This window comes from Dama dama, chromosome 5 (genome assembly GCF_033118175.1).
Source record: "Dama dama isolate Ldn47 chromosome 5, ASM3311817v1, whole genome shotgun sequence".
In the NCBI taxonomy this organism is placed as follows: Eukaryota; Metazoa; Chordata; class Mammalia; order Artiodactyla; family Cervidae; genus Dama; species Dama dama.
Window position 1 is genome coordinate 123037192 of NC_083685.1, and position 14351 is coordinate 123051542.

At 47.1% G+C, this 14351-nt stretch overlaps 1 protein-coding gene and 1 non-coding gene across 2 annotated transcripts; one reads left to right on the forward strand and one right to left on the reverse strand.

Moving 5' to 3' along the window:
* Positions 1-4086: 4086 nt before the first annotated feature.
* BIRC5 (baculoviral IAP repeat containing 5) lies at positions 4087-12648 on the reverse strand. Its single transcript, XM_061144664.1, has 4 exons — positions 12471-12648; positions 12026-12135; positions 10450-10567; positions 4087-5353 (listed from the first exon to the last, which is right to left on the reverse strand). Exons 1-4 carry the CDS (start codon positions 12579-12581, stop codon positions 5264-5266), a joined length of 429 nt encoding a protein of 142 aa, XP_061000647.1. The 5' UTR covers positions 12582-12648; the 3' UTR covers positions 4087-5263.
* On the forward strand, positions 11063-11135 carry TRNAE-UUC (transfer RNA glutamic acid (anticodon UUC)). Its single transcript has one exon. It is a non-coding gene; the product is annotated as a tRNA-Glu (tRNA).
* Positions 12649-14351: the final 1703 nt, after the last annotated feature.

The window sequence follows — 14351 nt, forward strand, 5'->3', positions numbered from 1 at the left end:
TATACCCTAGCCCAGTTCTGAAAAGGTGCCTCTTAGAATGACCCATTATTTTTCATTATTCATCCTCCTTTCATCAACTTGTAACCCTGAACTTGTGAGCACCAAGCCTGTCACCAGGCTGCTGAGGCCTCTTCAAAGCCAGCATCAGACCACTTCCACTGAAATCAGGGGCAGATGAGAATGGAAGAAATCCCAATTACGTGTGACAGAACAACAGGGCTGCAGCCAAGCCTCTTCTCTCTCTTCTTCTTTAATATTTTTTTATTTGGCTGTGCCAGGGTTTAGTTGCCACACGAGGGATCTTCTATCGTCTTTGCAGCATGTGGGACTTTTTAGCTGTAGCATGCAGGATCTGGTTGTCTGACCAGGGATCAAACCTGGGGCCCCTGCATTGGGAGCACAGTCTTAGCCACTGGACCACCAGGGACGTCCCCAGGCCTCTTTTCTTTAAACTTACATTGAACTGACTCACAGTGGCTGAAAGAACAGGATGCCTGAGACTAGGGACGAGCTTCCTGCTCCAGGCCGATGACACCATAAATGGCCCCTGGTGATGAACTGGGAAGCAGCTGAAACCACCGGTGAAATTACTCTCAGAGCAGCTCAGCATCAGCTGCTGCTGCTGAGTCACTTCAGTTGTGTCCGACTGTGTGTGACCCCACAGACAGCAGCCCACCAGGCCCCCCCATCCCTGGGATTCTCCAGGCAAGAACTGTGGAGTGGGTTGCCATTCCCTTCTCCAATGCATGAAAGTGAAAAGTGAAAGTGAAGTCGTTCAGTTGTGTCCGACTCTTCGCAACCCCATGGACTGCAGCCCACCAGGCTCCTCCATCCATGGGATTTTCCAGGCAAGAGTACTGGAGTGGGTCACCATTGCCTTCTCCGCAGCATCAGCTACACTACAACTAATCTTACTGCGTTTGGCAAACATCCTCCAGCAGAAAATGAACCTCCCTCAATCGCCCTTCCCTACACGTCAACTCCACTCAGCATGCATTATGACTTCATCCTAGGAGGCTCTCAAGACACCGTTCCAGCCAAAGTCAATCCTACTAAAGGGCTCTCAAATGGCCAGGGTCACAGCTGGGAAGCGCTGACATGCAGGGTGGCAGCCACGTGACCAGCCGCTCTCATTCCCCAGGACTCACAGGCCTAAGAAGGGCTCATCATGGCCACCTTGGATGCATGAGCATCTGTCCAGTGAGTCCAGTGACTGACAGGCTCTGCTAAGAGGAAATGGGAGGAAGCCACCCCTCCCCACCATCACAGAATGCACTTGCTGTCCCCAGAACGGACACTCCTGTTCCTCCACCTAGCACATCTTTTCCTTTCTTGTCTACTGGCAGCCTCCTCATTCCTGGACAAGGAGAATGCTCCAAGAGTTCCTCGTTGTCTCCTTGCTGCTCCTGTGGACACACACACAGACATTAGGTGACCTGCGTCTTCCCACCCTTCAGAGAACAAGGAGCCTGTGAGCTCCCTGCAGACTTCAAGCCCTGGACGCAGCACCCAGCAAACTGTAAGTGTGCAAGCAAATGGACAGATAAATGTCACCACACTGGGCATCAGGTGGAAAGCTGCCACAGAAACCTAGACCCGTTTGGTCCCAGTCAGCTGAAAATTGACTCAAATGCCGGAAGCTGAGCCAGTGCAGAGGAAGCCTACAGTTCAGTTGATTGACCCTACTTTAAGGCTAAATTCACCCAGGGCAAGACAGGGACTCCCCTGCAATGGAAAGCCCGGCTCAGAGCTTGGGTTGCACCACTAGCTCAGACCCTAGGTGCTGGAAGCAAGTCCAGACATTGTACCGTAGTTACAACTGGGAAAGCTGGGTGAAGAGTACACAGAACCTGTTTCAGCTTTACAACTTCCTGTGAACCTTAGTTCAAAATAACAAGCTAAAGTCTGGTACAGTGAGATCAATGGAATGCTCAGGAGAAAGGTATCAGTTCATATATGTAGTGAGAACCTCTGAAACAAAGTTGTCTGAAAAACGGAATGGGGACGGTTTACTGCACTACCCCCTGGGGCCAGGCTGTTGCCCATAGCCCCAGCCCCCAAGGCTAGGCACTGTCACTAGTGAGTGAGGGACCAGCTCTGGGGTCAGACTTCCTGGATTCAAATCCTAACCTGAATGCTTTCTACTTATGTGATCTTGGACAAGCTATTTCATCTCTTTATAAATCTCCACTTTTGCATCCAAAAAATGTAGTTAAGATCCCAATAGACTTTACTGGCAATTGTTGACTTTAAGTGAGTACAACCTGCAAATGGTCCACATCCCAGAGGGGTGCCAACCTGCAGGTAATGGCTGGCTGGTGCTCCATCTTGCGCAGCGCTGAGGATGGAGGATCCCCATTCCCCAGGCTGTCTACTGGCTCTGAGCTCGCCATGCCTGACATCTCTCACCACCAGTTACAACCCTTCCAGACTCCCACTGACTTGAAGAATCAGAGAGGCAGACACATATTTGAGAGAGTTGAGGCTGTTGCCCTTAGTAAGGGCCTAAAGCTTCATTAATGGATGTCTGGTAAACTTTCTGGACATTGGCAGACATTAAAGCCCAGTGATATGTTGTTTTTAGAATATAAGTTTCTAGAAGAGGAAATGTGTAAGATGGCTGAGGGGTCAGGGCCAGCTTAGCCTTGCCTCACAGCACAGCCTGGAAACACAAACAACTGCAGCATTACCCATCGTGCAAAAGAAAGAGAGCAAAAACATTTTCTCAGCTTCTATACAATGCCAGTTTGTAAGGATCAGTTATTATTCATTTACAGATTGGCACAAATATCAAAAATAAGCAGCTGAGATGAATATAAAGGCTGAAATGCTTTCTTTTCCTCATAACAAAAAACACTGCAATATTCTCCATACTTGGAGGGAAAAATTAATTTTACTGAGATATGGCAGAAAAACATGTCTGAGGTGCGTTTTTCATAGCTGGTTTATACATGGAATGAGTCCAGGTGACACAAAATGCTCTGGTCTCAAGTGGCTCTTGCAGAGGAGCCCAAGGCTGGCTCTGTCACTCTGCAAGGACTCATCCCTCCCCCACAAGCACTGGGGTGGGATCAATCAATTGGCAAGCTAAGAAGGAACCGCCATGAAAAGCCAAAAATATTTAAGAAAGCCAGTAGGGTCTGCAGTGTTTGAAATGAAGTCGTTTTTATTCTTCAGCAACTACCCAGATGACCCCCAGAGGTTCCAAGAGGACAGTAACAATCCACCCTGCAGCTTTACTTCATGAAGGATGGTGAAATAAAATCTATCATCTGAAAATCAGGCCTCAGCCCTGCGTGAGCCGGCCTCGGGGAGGAGAGGAGGAGACCGCTGCGGAGGCGATGCTGTGGCGAACGTGGCGCAGATGTGGAGCAATGGAGACACAGCCAATCAGGGCTGACAGATCGCCTGCACGGCGCACCAAGTCCCCACAGCTCTGAGCCAAGTCGTCTAGAAGGGATTCAGGCCACTGCATTGTTCTCGCAGAGGAGCAGCCAGTGTGCGCCCTCCAGCTCACCAGGGCTGGCTAACCGTGCAGCAATTTCATGACAGTTTCTGCCAGATATTTCCTGCTATCTTACTTTGTCTCCAAATCCACCTAAAGTTCACACTGGTGTCCCCAATGACTAAGAAAGGCTTTGTGCTCACTTTTAACTATAACTTATCCTGTTATGCAAAATATTAATTCAAACAAGAAAACAACACTGCAGAATCTTAGGAGGGGCTGAGGGCTTTGTCCCAACTCCTCTTTACATGAAAATCCTGTTGCCACACACACAAAAAAAGCCAGCTGAGGCCGCACAGACTCTAGGATCCCCGCATCACTGGTGAGGAAACTGCAGCTCCAATTCAATAGGTGCCAGGCCCAAGCCCACAAGGCAAGCACCCCGTTAAAGGGCAGAGTTCAGGGCCGGAGTGGGTGTTCCACATGCTTTTTCTTTAACAACTGCTCCAACTCTTTGCTTAGTCTGTGCTGGGGCTGAAACTCATACATCATCATCACATTTATGATCTTGCAAGACTGAGAAGAACATAAAAAAATGTTTTTGTTTTTTTTTTAATTTCCCCCAAAGAGGTTTTGCAATCTACTTTTTAAATTAATTTATTCCTCTAGGAAGATTCACAATTGGAAAGACAGGAGAATGATCAGTTGCCCAATGCACATCATTAACGGAAAGTAGGTATTTGAAGAGTATTAATACTTAAGACCATGAACTTCTTCCTCAGATTTTTCATCCCACCCCTGTGTGCCCCATCCAACGGATGACAGCTGGGCCACAGCGGGACTCCCCAGGAAGAATCCACTCTGACTGTGTGCTCTGCTATCCAGAAGCAGTGAGCCAGGCCTCTGAAACATTCCTTTTCTGCATGAAAGACCTCCTCGTCTATTGTAGAAAAATGTTGCAACCTTGCCACAAGCGATGGCAGAAGTATCTTTAAGCTGACCTCAAAGCAAGAGGCCAGTTCTACTCTCAAGACATCAGTCCTTCTGCATCCCCCTCACCAAGTCACACACACTACAGTCATGAAAAGGGCTCTGATACAGATCAAGTCCAGAGGCAGAGCCTGGGGTCTAATCCCATGGCTACCCCTGTGAAACAAACTCACAAGATGGGATGGTAAGGAACCCCTAACATACAGGGCACTTTCAGAGGCATGGCAGGGATGGGCCGTACAATCTGTCTGGGAAGAAGGGAGCTGCTGTGACACCACAGACCTGACGGGGTAAAAGAGATGGTCACAGGACCTGCAGACATCAATGTGAGATAATATAGGACATCTGGAACATGATAAGTACACACCATAAATGCAGATTATTATGCAAGTGAAACTTAAAATGGCATTCTTAATCCTGTTTGTCCAGTCATAATGGACCTATGATCACATTCACGCATCACATCTCAGCTGGACAGCCAGTCACCAGCTTCGTGAAGGCCAAATATGTTGCTGTAAAAGGGCTCTACCCATGTGAGCAAACGTCTCCCCTCACCCTACTAAGTCCAGGAAGCAATAAAACGAAAACTATCAAAGAGAAAAGACAGGGTCAGTTACTGTACTTAGCTCCAGCTATATAACAGAAGTAGCCCCTGGCACCGACTTCAAGAAAAAAAATAAAAAATACAGTTTAAATATTCTAATTTCAAACTGTTGACGTTCTGCTTTCCTAAGGCACAGTTAAGAGGCCCCAGAGAAAAACTGGCAACGCTGAGGGGTGTGCGCTGGAAACGACGCGTCTGTGTCGCTGTGCAGTGACAGGGAGGTGTCACTCCAAGGCCGCCAGCTGCTCAATGGCACAGCGGACCTTCTTTGCGGTTTCTTCAAATTCTTTCTGCTTACTGTTGGTTTCCTTTGCCTGGAATAAAGAGTACACATGTGAAACTGAAGCTCTACACATGCTCAGATAGGGATGCCCAGCTACATGGGGTAAATATTCTCATTCACATCAACTGCCTCTTTCTTTTTTTTCGTTTTTGGCCACACCATGCAACCAGGGAGCTTAGTTCCCCAGCCAGGGATCAAACCCTGGCTCCGAGGCCTAACCATCAGACTGCCAGGGAATTCCCCTCAAATGCCTCTCATCTGAGTTGCCTCATGATAATTCTAACAGAAGACACTGATAGACGGCTTCGCTCGTACCGTACCATTCTACCTGCTCCACACACGCGAGCTCACTCACCACTCCATGTCCTGTGAGGTAGACGCCACCTTCATATCCATTATACAGAAGAGGAAGCTGAGGTCCAGAGTACCATCCAGCTCAGGGTTACCCACTAGTCTGTGGCAGAGCCCTGATCTTCCCAATACCCTACGTTGCTTCTGAAGCTCCCACAGAAAATCCACAGCCCTCCTCTCCTCCCCGTCGAGCATCAGCTTTCTCCTCAAACAGAAAACCTGCCACCTGCAGTTGTTCTTTGAATCTGGCTTCCAATCTTTCATTCTGCCAAGTGCTCTCCAAGGGGACAAATGATAATCACGTCAGCAAATGCAGAAAGCTCTTTCCCAAATTCATTCTACTTAATTTCTCTGCCATATTAACAAACAAACAATAGGTTTTTATTGGGTTAAATAAGGAAAACAACAGAGGTAACTTTTCCCAGAAGATGGTGGTGGATGCAGCAGGAGCACAGAGCACACGGTGTGCTCCCGGGTCGGACCCCAAGCCCCAGCTCTTCCTTGGCCGCACACCAGCCAGCCCCCAGGTGGCTGCCTGGCCAGTCAGTGGTCCTTTTGACTGACCAGCAGCATCTCAATCAAATGTGGGGTCTCATTAATTCAGAGCATCACGACAGACAACACTCGTTCCTTGTTTTCAGTATTGTAAATGGCAACATGTAATTATCTCACCTGGATAAATGTGTCTTAAAACTGTATACTGCAATCCCATTGCTAATTTAATAAATGGTTTAAAAGATCCGCTCCCAACCTTATTTCCTATCAGAGAACAGACAAGGTCTGCATGCCAGCCCACCTCCAGGAGCGATGTACTCTAGATGGTTCATCCTGGAGCTCTAGCAGGAAGCAGGTGGGCCTCTGGTTACACCCATTCCCTGCACTTGGCTCTTACCCCAAACCTTACTGTCCACATCCACTCACAAGCATATGCCCATAAGGAAACAAGAGGACCTGAATTTTTGTATCAGGGATATATTATTTGCAACAAACCTCACAACTGGGTGTCACTTTAGAGCAGCCCTATCCAACAGAATTTTTTGTAATGATGAAAATGTTCAATTGTCTGCACAGATCATTAAAGTAATCACTGGCCACATGTAGCTACTGAGCAGATAAAATGCCACTAGTGAAACTGAATTTTATTTCATTTTCTTTTTATTGGCTGCACCACAAGACTAGTAGGACCTTAGTCCCCTGACCAGGGATCGAATCTGTGCCCCTAGTAGTAGAAGAGCAGAGTCCTAACCACTCCCCCATATATATACATTTAAAAATGGTCTGGAAGGAAATACACCAGTTAATGGTGCTTACCACTGGCATAGGGGTGAAGCTTTTGGTTCTTCCTTACAAAAGCTTTATATTTTATACTGATAGTTTATTTAATAATTAAACAAGGTAATAAAAACAAATGCATAGATTTTAAAGTATTTTGACTTGAGGAGAACAAAAGAGCAGTTGCAAAATGGAAGCAAACCATTTTCTTCCAATCTCCCCACTTTTCTCCTGGGTGTTTCCACCTGGTTCTGGTCTGGTTCTGCCCCCACTGCTGACACCCAGATAAGGGAGGCCCAGCATCTCCTGGGTCTCCTCCTCCAGCCCTCCTAAGTCACCTCCCTCAACAGGTTAACCACCTTCCTCTATCAGATCACAGGATCACAAGCACTCAATTTTCTAGGACTGGACTGTGACAACTGTAGTGTTTGTCTTCCTATTTATTTCAACTACCAAAACATCTTTGTCTTTCTCAGAGCTCCACAATCTGGCTGCAGTCTCACTGTTCTACCCCTTAACATTCCTCCCATTTGCACAGGCATAGCTTTCCCACAACTATTCCCAAAGTACACAAGCTGGTCTTTCACTTTGAACAGGGCTGGCAAAATACGCCCTGTGGGACACATCCAATCAGCCCATGGCCTGTTCTTAACCCAATGGCTAAGAATGCTTTATGTTTTTAAACATTTGTGGGAAAAAAAGGAACAGAGAATAATTTCTAGGGCTTCCCTGGTGGTCTAGTGGTTAAGAATCCACCCTGCAAGGGAAACCAGTTCGATTCCTGGTCCAGGAAGATCCCGCACGCTGAGGAGTGACTAAGGCCATGGGAGACAACCACTGAACCTAGAGCCTGCGCTCCACAGGAAGAGCCACTGCAACAAGGCCCGCGCGCAACGAGGGAGCGGCCTGAACCTGCTGCAGCTAGAAACGGCCCGAGTGCCGCGACAAGACTCACCACAGCCAAAGAACGAAATGGATAAGTAAACAAACATTTCCTCTTAAAAAGGAACATCTAACAGAAACTCTGTGGCCCGTGATGGTTAAACACTTACCCTCTGTGGCACTTGGCAGAAAATGAACTGACCCCTAACCTCGAAGGCCCTCTCTAGCCTTCACCCTAATTCCAACACGGCAGTTCCCCAAACCTCCATTGAATACATAGCTTTACTGACCACTGACTTCTCGCTTCTTGAAAAACTTTTTGATTTTGTCCTTAGCATTTAAAAAGTACCATATTAGACAGAATTATGTATATTGATCTCTAAAAAAGAACATGATTTTCAAGTTGAAAAGGATCTCAGAAACCGTGGGGTCTATCCTCCATTTTACAGGCAGGAAACTGTGATCAAGACTGGTCTAAATTCAAACACCACACACAAAAATAAACTCAAAATGGATTAAAGATCTAAATGTAAGAACAGAAACTATAAAACTCCTAGAGGAGAACATAGGCAAAACACTCTCCGACATAAATCACAGCAAGATCCTCTATGACCCACCTCCCAGAATATTGGAAATAAAAGCAAAACTAAACAAATGGGACCTAATGAAACTTAAAAGCTTTTGCACTACAAAGGAAACTATAAGTAAGGTGAAAAGACAGCCCTCAGATTGGGAGAAAATAATAGCAAATGAAGAAACAAAGGATTAATCTCAAAAATATACAAGCAACTCCTGCAGCTCAATTCCAGAAAAATAAATGACCCAATCAAAAAATGGGCCAAAGAACTAAACAGACATTTCTCCAAAGAAGACATACAGATGGCTAACAAACACATGAAAAGATGCTCAACATCACTCATTATCAGAGAAATGCAAATCAAAACCACAATGAGGTACCATTACACGCCAGTCAGGATGGCTGCTATCCAAAAGACTACAAGCAATAAATGCTGGAGAGGGTGTGGAGAAAAGGGAACCCTATTACACTGTTGGTGGGAATGCAAACTAGTACAGCTGCTATGGAAAACAGTGTGGAGATTTCTTAAAAAACTGGAAATAGAACTGCCATATGACCCAGCAATCCCACTTCTGGGCATACACACTGAGGAAACCAGATCTGAAAGAGACACGTGCACCCCAGTGTTCATCACAGCACTGTTTATAATAGCCAGGACATGGAAGCAACCTAGATGCCCATCAGCAGATGAATGGATAAGGAAGCTGTGGTACATATACACCATGGAATATTACTCAGCCATTAAAAAGAATTCATTTGAACCAGTCCTAATGAGATGGATGAAGCTGGAGCCCCTTGTACAGAGTGAAGTAAGCCAGAAAGATAAAGAACATTACAGCATACTAACACATATATATGGAATTTAGAAAGATGGTAATGATAACCCTATATGCAAAACAGAAAAAGAGACACAGAAATACAGAACAGACTTTTGAACTCTGTGGGAGAATGTGAGGGTGGGATATTTCAAAAGAACAGCATGTATACTATCTATGGTGAAACAGATCACCAGCCCAGGTGGGATGCATGAGACAAGTGCTCCGGCCTGGTGCACTGGGAAGACCCAGAGGAATCGGGTGGAGAGGGAGGTGGGAGCGGGGATCGGGATGGGGAATACGTGTAAATCCATGGCTGATTCATATCAATGTATGACAAAACCCACTGAAATGTTGTGAAGTCATTAGCCTCCAACTAATAATAAAAAAAAAAAAAAGACTGGTCTAAATTCACAAAGTCTGTGACTGGCAGAGACAAGCGTTATGTCTGGACTCCCTGCCCAGGGCTTTGCTAAAAAGAAATTGAATACCTGAATATTTATTCTTCGTAAAGCTACTGGATTTAGCACAGAGAGGATGCTCAGTTAAATGTGAATATCTTATAAGTAAGTAATTTTTAGTAAATACCCACACAAAACGTGAGATATATTAAAAAATTATTCCTTGTGTACCTGAAATTCAGACTTAACTGGGAGTCCTGGTTTTCTCTGGCAACCTTACTTCTCTACAGCCCAGGCTGTTTGGGAGCTGCTTCTTTATGGACTCATGGTTTCACTCTCCCAATAACCTAGTTTACCTGTGCAAGAGTCAAAGTTTGCCCGAAAAGATCCCTTCAAGGTCTAGTAGGACTGGCACTTCTTTCTCCCAATAGACATAATGCCCCTTCCTTACATACTGTCTACTCTGTGGCTCCAAACCCTCTGTTCCCACCTCTGCTAACACATGAACACACTCCATATGAATGAGCTACCATCTCAGTTGTCACTGAGGCAGGAATGCCAGCCTAGCCCTCACACGTCCCACCACCAGAGGTCACCACAAACTGAGGGCACCTCTACTCAGGGCGTGCATTTTTTCTGATTGCACAACCCCAAGGTGACACTCTAGGTCACATGCTTTTCTGTCCTTTTATATCTTCACACACACATCTGAGGGGTTGATAAAGTGCTGAGGAACAGCATCTATGCAGTGTTTGTGAGGGACTGGGAGTTTAGTACTAAAGATGCTGAACAGGATTTGCTCTTGGTTCTTATTTCCAGTGATACATACGATTTTGTTCTTGGTTCTTTCTTTATCCAGTTTCAAAAATTCACTGAGGGTTAATTCTTCAAACTGCTTCTTGACAGAAAGGAAAGCACAACCAGATGAATGCTTTTTATGTTCTTCTCTAGAAAAAACAATACACGAGCATGTCAACAGAGACAGTGAAGTTGAGGGAGAAGAGTTCATTACCACCAGTCTCCCTCCCCACCTCAGAGACACATGTTGCTCTGCTTCAGGAGCAGAGCATGAATTCTGAAGTGGATGCAACCAGTGCCCGGATCCACATTCCCACACACCTCATCTCAGCATCTTCTTGGTCTGTGGACACTCCCCATCCCCATCCTATGGCTGGTATATTCTATCTGGAGTCCTTTAGCAAGCAGTAGGAAAAGTGTTAGAGTGTAAATATAAAGGTACCACATGTCAAAGCCCTTAAAATCGTCCAGGAATCATTTGCAGTTATCTCATTTTATTGGACTTATGCCGTAATCTATTGGTTCAGAGAAGGGCACTACTGACCTGGTTTCTCCAGGGAATCCTTGTGCCTGTACGATCATTCTCTCCAGTGGGAATTATCCCTGCATAGCAGACAGCACTAGAACCAGAACAGTCTGGGGACTTCCTGGTGGTCCAGTGGTGAGGACTCAGCACTTTCATTGCTGAGGGCCCAGGTTCAACCCCTGGTTAGGGAACTTAAGATCCCACAAGCTACTTGGTGCAGCCAAAAAGAACAAAAAACCACAACAACAACCCAGAACAATCTAGAAGAAATACACAGCCACACAAATTCCAAGAGGACAGCCAACAGTAACTATAATTTGAAAACATTATAGCACTTGGAAATTCACTCCCAAGAATACAACCAGTATTTCTCCACTGATCCCTGGTATGATCACCATGCCATCCCAGTCAATACCAGGTCACAAGAGCAAACACGTTAGGAAAAACAGTAATACTCTTCCTGCCAAGAAGAGAAACAACTCCAGAGATTCTCTAAGGCAAAAAAAATTCAAGTTGTGGAAGCTACTGATTCTGATGGGAAAAAAAAATGGGAGGGGAAAAATGGGGTCTGTATGAATATATGCATGCACGGAGACACACACACACACACACACACACACAAACTAGACGCAAAGAACAAAATCCAAAACACTGAGTGTACTACTTTAAGGTGTGGTTTTTCTGCTGTATGAATGATGGTCCAGATAATTAAGTTTCAGATTTAAAAACTCTAAAACAGGAAAGGCACCTGGACAGCTCTAGGTCACAGCAGGATCTGCTCCAGTATTCTAACTTAAAAGGTATCAAGAACCCACAGGAAAATGCCTTTTTTAACATCCATCCAGAAGGATATTCCGCCAAATCGGGTTGGATTAGGTTGAAAGCATCTCCAAGGTGCCAGCAGCAGAATCACCCATTACAATAGCTGTTTAGGGCACAAAGGAGGTTGGAAAGCTGAAACTCTTTCACTAACCCTTCAAAATTCAGGGTTTTTTTTTTGGAGGAGCCCAACACAAAACAAAAGGTCTCGATGGAACTGGGGCACCCAGGAAACCCAGTGAGGCCGGCCTGCGGGACTTACATAGGGTCGTCATCTGGTTCCCAGCCTTCCAACTCCTTGAAGCAGAAGAAACACTGAGCCAAGTCGGGCTCGTTCTCAGTGGGGCAGTGGATGAAGCCTGCCGCGGCCATCTGCAAGGGAGAGCTCAGCTCAGGCCCCAGCGCGGAGGAGGGGGCCCACAGAGGGGCCGGAGCCTGCGATAGAGGTTGCCCCGGGTCTGGAAGCCCACAGTGGGCTTGGGGCCCGAGGGAGAGGTCGCCCTGGGCCCGGAAGTCCACAGAAAGGCTGGAGCCTGAGGGAGAGGTCACCCAGGGCCTAGAAGCCCTCAGAAGGATTGGAGTCCGACGGAAACGTCGCCCCGGGCCCAGAAGCCCACGGAAGGGTTGGAGTCCACGGGACCGGTCGCCTCCGGACGGGGGCGGGACTCTTAGGGCGAGGAGGAGCTGGGGACTCCGGGAGGTCTTACCCGCTCCGGGGTGCAAGCGCAGCCCTCTAAGAAGGGCCAGTTCTTAAACGTGGAGACGCGGTGGTCCTTGAGGTAGAGCTGCCAGGCCGGGGGCAACGACTGGGCACCCATCCCGCCGCCGCCGAGCGGTGCCGCGATTCAAATCCGGCGGTTTACGGCCTCCGCGAGGCATGTCGGGAACGCGCCTCCCGCTGCCTTCTGGGAAATGGGAAGCTGTGTGGCGCGGGGCATGCTGGGAGTCGTAGTCCTCTCGCCGCGTGGCTCTGCAGCTGTTCAGCCGCCACCGGGCAAGCCCCTCCCCGTGGCTTACTTACATCCCAACTACTTGCTAAGAGAAGCTGGGGATGTGCTGAAGCCTCCGTGATAGTTTCAAGGAGTGGCCCCTGCGAGGGCGAATGGATTAAGCCCTTTCAGCCTGCAAACTCTATTGGTTTTGTGGGCGCCCCATTCCAGAAACCATTAGTGCTAGCTTCCCCAGGCGTTGTGCTGGCCAGATTGGAATATGTGCTGAGGCCCGTCCACCTAGAAGGCATGCATCCTCTGGGAAAAGGTGTCACATAGATGAAGTCTACAGCTTAACCGCCACCCTTGCTGGAGTGAGCTGTTCACTCTTATATCAAGTCTTTTATCGAGTTTTTTCACTGAAGCTTCTTGGAGATCCAGAAATTGATCCCTGTCGCTTTGTTCTTCCCTTTCCACCATAATTCCTCAGGAGTTAGATATCTCTTCTAAGTCCCTGCCCCAGAGATGCAGATAGGGGTAAACAGAGGTGAAGCCATGTGTAGAAAGAAATAATGCCCACTGCCCTCCCTCCAGGAGACCTGGGTGTCCTCTCAAAGAGGTGGGAGGGGATAGGAGTGTGATTCAAGGAAGTGAACAGCCCAGGATAGTACACCTGTATAATAGAAATGATTGCCCAGGGAGCAAGCATCTGCCTGTAGGCTCAACCAGATTGGGTTCAGAGAAGGCCTGTGTAGCTGGTACGCAGCCTCAGGCAGAGGCCCCAGCCTTCCGACTCTCGGAACATCCTCTTTGAGAGGTTTTTATGGAGGTTTCACAAGCTTGGTTGATTGAATTGTTATAGCCATGCTTTCCGGGAAACAAACTCACTCAGAAGGACAATGCAGATAGTGGAGTGCAGTTTATTACACCAGCGGCCCCAAGGCAGAGTCTCCTCTTAGCCAAGGGCCCCGACCAGCATTTGTGAAAATCTTTTATACCCCATGTGTACGTGTCCAAACCCACCAGCCCAAATGCCTTGAGGCTTACAAAGGAAGGGAAAATACAATCACAATAACCCCATCATTCACGTGTTATGTGTTCAAACAGTTAATAATCAATAAGCCTGTGGTTACCTTCCGATAGATACTGTCCGGAGGCAGGGGTGATTAGTGTCTGTTTTCTCTTAGGCAATGAGTAACCTGGATGTGATCTTCAAGATTCCCCTGCCCAGAGCGGGTCTTATCCTTCCTTTGTCATTCCCACAGGCGCTAAGCACAGAGTTCAGAGTCCATTGGAGAGGCGGCCTAGCATGATCAGCACGGACAGGCCTGAGACGCAGTCCAGGCCCTATGAATTCCTTCTTCAGAATCATTTGCCTTTGGTGATTAATTGAGTCACCAGCTCCTCTCCACTTCCTGAAGTCTGGGAAGGTGGGGCTGAAACCTCCCAGTGTCTAATGAAGGTTTGGTCCTTCTGGCTAGTGTCTAGGGGCCTGCCAAGAACTGCTCTTTACAACAAGAGACTCTCCTATCACTAGGGAGATTTCAAAGGTTTTTTAGGAGCTGTGTGTCAAGAATCAGGCACAAAGACCAAACATCTAGTTATCACAGAGGCAAGTTTTCTACGTAAACTCTCTGGATTTTTAAATAACTATTTAAA